Source organism: Globicephala melas, unplaced genomic scaffold, assembly GCF_963455315.2.
Source record: "Globicephala melas unplaced genomic scaffold, mGloMel1.2 SCAFFOLD_1153, whole genome shotgun sequence".
NCBI lineage: Eukaryota > Metazoa > Chordata > Mammalia > Artiodactyla > Delphinidae > Globicephala > Globicephala melas.
This window is the reverse complement of record NW_027208144.1, coordinates 1-2,951: the sequence shown is the minus strand read 5'-3', so window position 1 is coordinate 2,951 and position 2,951 is coordinate 1. Positions and strand designations below refer to the sequence as shown.

Below are 2,951 nucleotides of genomic sequence, written 5' to 3'. Positions count from 1 at the left end.
CAACAAGGGCATATTGAATAGAACGCTCTCTATCATATACAAAGTCTCTGACCAAATGAGCTTTAAATGAAATAAAACGAAAAAACTGTTCCTCCGAATCCAAATACACTAACCAAAAGCCCCTGATAAAAAACAATCTCGTCCATACATCTTAATCTGAGTAATACTTTTATCCTTGAGTTCAGTAGCTCGCTTAAGATCATCAAGATAATAAGTAGTCCTTTCTTCGGCATCATTCTGAGGAATAAGATCAATCCCTCCATTAGCATAATAAACTAATAATAATTCTAAATCTTTATTATAGGCAATCTTCTCTACTAAGACATCACTCAGTTTATTCGTTTTATCTAAATATTTTGAAACTTCAGCAAAGCCATTACGCTCTACAAAAGCATAAATTGAACCATCAGCCAGAGCATATTGCTCTCTGCCAGCTGAGACAATATCCGTCGTATGCTGACGCTTCAGATAGCAACGCCAATATTCATTCTGTCCCCTAAGAATATTAGAACAGAAAATGAATAGCATTAAACTAAATGAATAGACTAATCTTCGGCAACATAAATACGCTACAAGTTGTTTAACAGCTCTAGCTCTATGACTAATTTTATTCTTCACATCTGTACCTAGCACAGCAAAAGAATGCTCATAGCCTTCTGGACGAAAGATAGGGGTCATAACCGAAGCCTGTATTTCCTTCCTTAGCCTTAAGAATATCGCCTCGTACTACACCATTAAAGAGTTTTTCCTCCTCGCTCATCAATTAAAGCAATGACAGTTCTAAATTGTGCTTGACGATTCTCCCCCTCTATGCCCTCTAATTCTGTCAAGAGCTTAGAGATATTAGCTTCTGTATCATTTCTATCATTATAAGCATAACGAGCGGTATGTACTCCAGGAGCATTACCCAAAGCCTCTACCTCTAAACCTGTGTCATCAGCAAAACAAGAATAACCATATTTCTCATAGACATACCTCGCTTTAATCAAAGCATTCCCCTCCAATGTGTCTGCTGTCTCCTCAATATCATCAAAGCAATTAATATCTTTGAGATTCATAAGCTCAAAGCTATCGCCAAGTATAGCTTGTAGCTCTGCCAACTTATGGACATTGTTCGTTGCAAATACGAGTTTCTTCATATCTATAAGCAAAAATTAAAGTACTGATAAATGATTACGTACTGGATTGGCGTACATTTCTAGGATACGCTCACGCAAAAAAGCTTCATCTTTTATCAATGGCTCTGGCAACTTAATCAAAGCGATACGTTCAGTTAGATACTTCTCAAAAACAAGTTTTTCCTCTTCTGAATATTTATCATTGTACTTCGTCGTACCCTCCAATAAATCTAGAGCAACATAATTACCCGAATACAAAACATAAGAGCGATAAATCTCTCTATCTATAAGTTTGGCGACTTCCTCTACACGATCTGCAGGCTTCATATCAGCAAAATCTGTCTCATCTAAGATTTCATTTAGCTGACGTGCTGTCGTAAAATGAACACGTCCTTTATAGCCAAAAACACCTTTTATCATATTCTCACTATCATCAGCCTTAGTTTTCTTATAGTCTAAACAATCTCTCTTGAGTTGCATCTCTCGAGCCTTGAGATAATCACATGGGTCAAACTCATACGAACAAGATGTCGGCACAATATTTAATCTACGCAAAGCCTCGACAAACTCCGTTCCTCTAGGAGCCCCCATAGCTAACATTTTGAGCAATGCTCCCTGAGTATGATCTGATGAATCCTTAGCACGTCCTTCTCTCTGTGCAATCCATAACGATATATTTTCAGATATTGCGTCGTGCATATATTCCGACAACTGCTTAGCAGCCAATAGTACTTCACGCCCTTGAAGGTTACGCTTGACAAGGAAACTCCCATTCAACTTAACTAAAGTCTCCACCCAAGGATAAACAAGTAGGTTATCCCCAATAGCAATCTCTGGAAATTTCAAACCATCATCTAAAAGCATTACATTTAAGAAAGCAGAATCTAGAATAATATCTCTGTGGTTAGAAATATAAGTATAACCTTTATCTTTCTGAAGATTGCCATTATCCGTATAGTTTACCGACTGACACAAACGAGACATCACTAATTTTACTAACTGATAGCTCACCTCCTTTTTGAAATCTCTGACAGTCTGACAAGATTTCAATACACGAACCATATCATCCCAAGAGATACCTGTATCAAAATAAGCAAAGGCTTTCTGAAGCATTGGTTCGTTAATTAAACTCTCTACTGCAACCGATACTTCCTCATCTAGAAGAGGACGTATATCGTTATATTTTTCGTAATTCATCATTATTAATCTTTTATTTATTAAGCCTTAAATAAAGACTCTAGTTTTTTCATTGACAAAGGAAAGGAAATGATCTTCATCAAAAATTCAGGCATTGTCATATTAGCGGCAGCTACTTGTTGAGGGATAAAACTTGTAGGGGTCATCCCTGGAGTTGTATTTACTTCCAAGAGCGTAGGATAACCATCTTCCTCAATAATATAGTCTACACGTATGACCCCCTTGGCATCCGTACGCAAATAAATCTCTTTTGTCAGATTCTGCACCAGCAAAGTCGTCCCTTCATTGAGACGAGCAGGGGTTATCTCCTCCACTTCACCATTATACTTAGCATCAAAATCAAAGAAACTATTCTTACTCACCACTTCTGTAATAGGTAAAGCACAGACCTCACCAACATCTCCATTAGCATTAGTACGAGTATAATCTAGGTAACAACCACAAGTAATCTCTACTCCACTAATTAAACGCTCCAACATCACCTCTCTAGCTTCTGTCAAAGCTAGAGCAATAGCAGGTATTAGTTCTTCCAAACTTGAGACCTTTGATGTAGCAATGCTTGAGCCTCCCGTATTAGGCTTGACAAACATAGGCAAACCGAGACTATCTACATACTCTTGAGCTTCCTCAAAACTA

General features: G+C 37.6%; 1 protein-coding gene across 1 annotated transcript; it reads right to left on the bottom strand.

Annotated features, from left to right (window-relative positions):
* Window positions 1-734: 734 nt before the first annotated feature.
* Window positions 735-1,139, bottom strand: LOC132595935 (dITP/XTP pyrophosphatase-like). Its single transcript, XM_060293320.1, has one exon. The coding sequence runs from the start codon at window positions 1,137-1,139 to the stop codon at window positions 735-737; it is 405 nt and encodes a 134-aa protein (XP_060149303.1).
* Window positions 1,140-2,951: the final 1,812 nt, after the last annotated feature.

Coding starts and splice junctions, on each gene's coding strand:
- LOC132595935 (XM_060293320.1), bottom strand. CDS start 1,139: ATGAAGAAACTCGTATTTGCAACGAACAATGTCCATAAGTTGGCAGAG.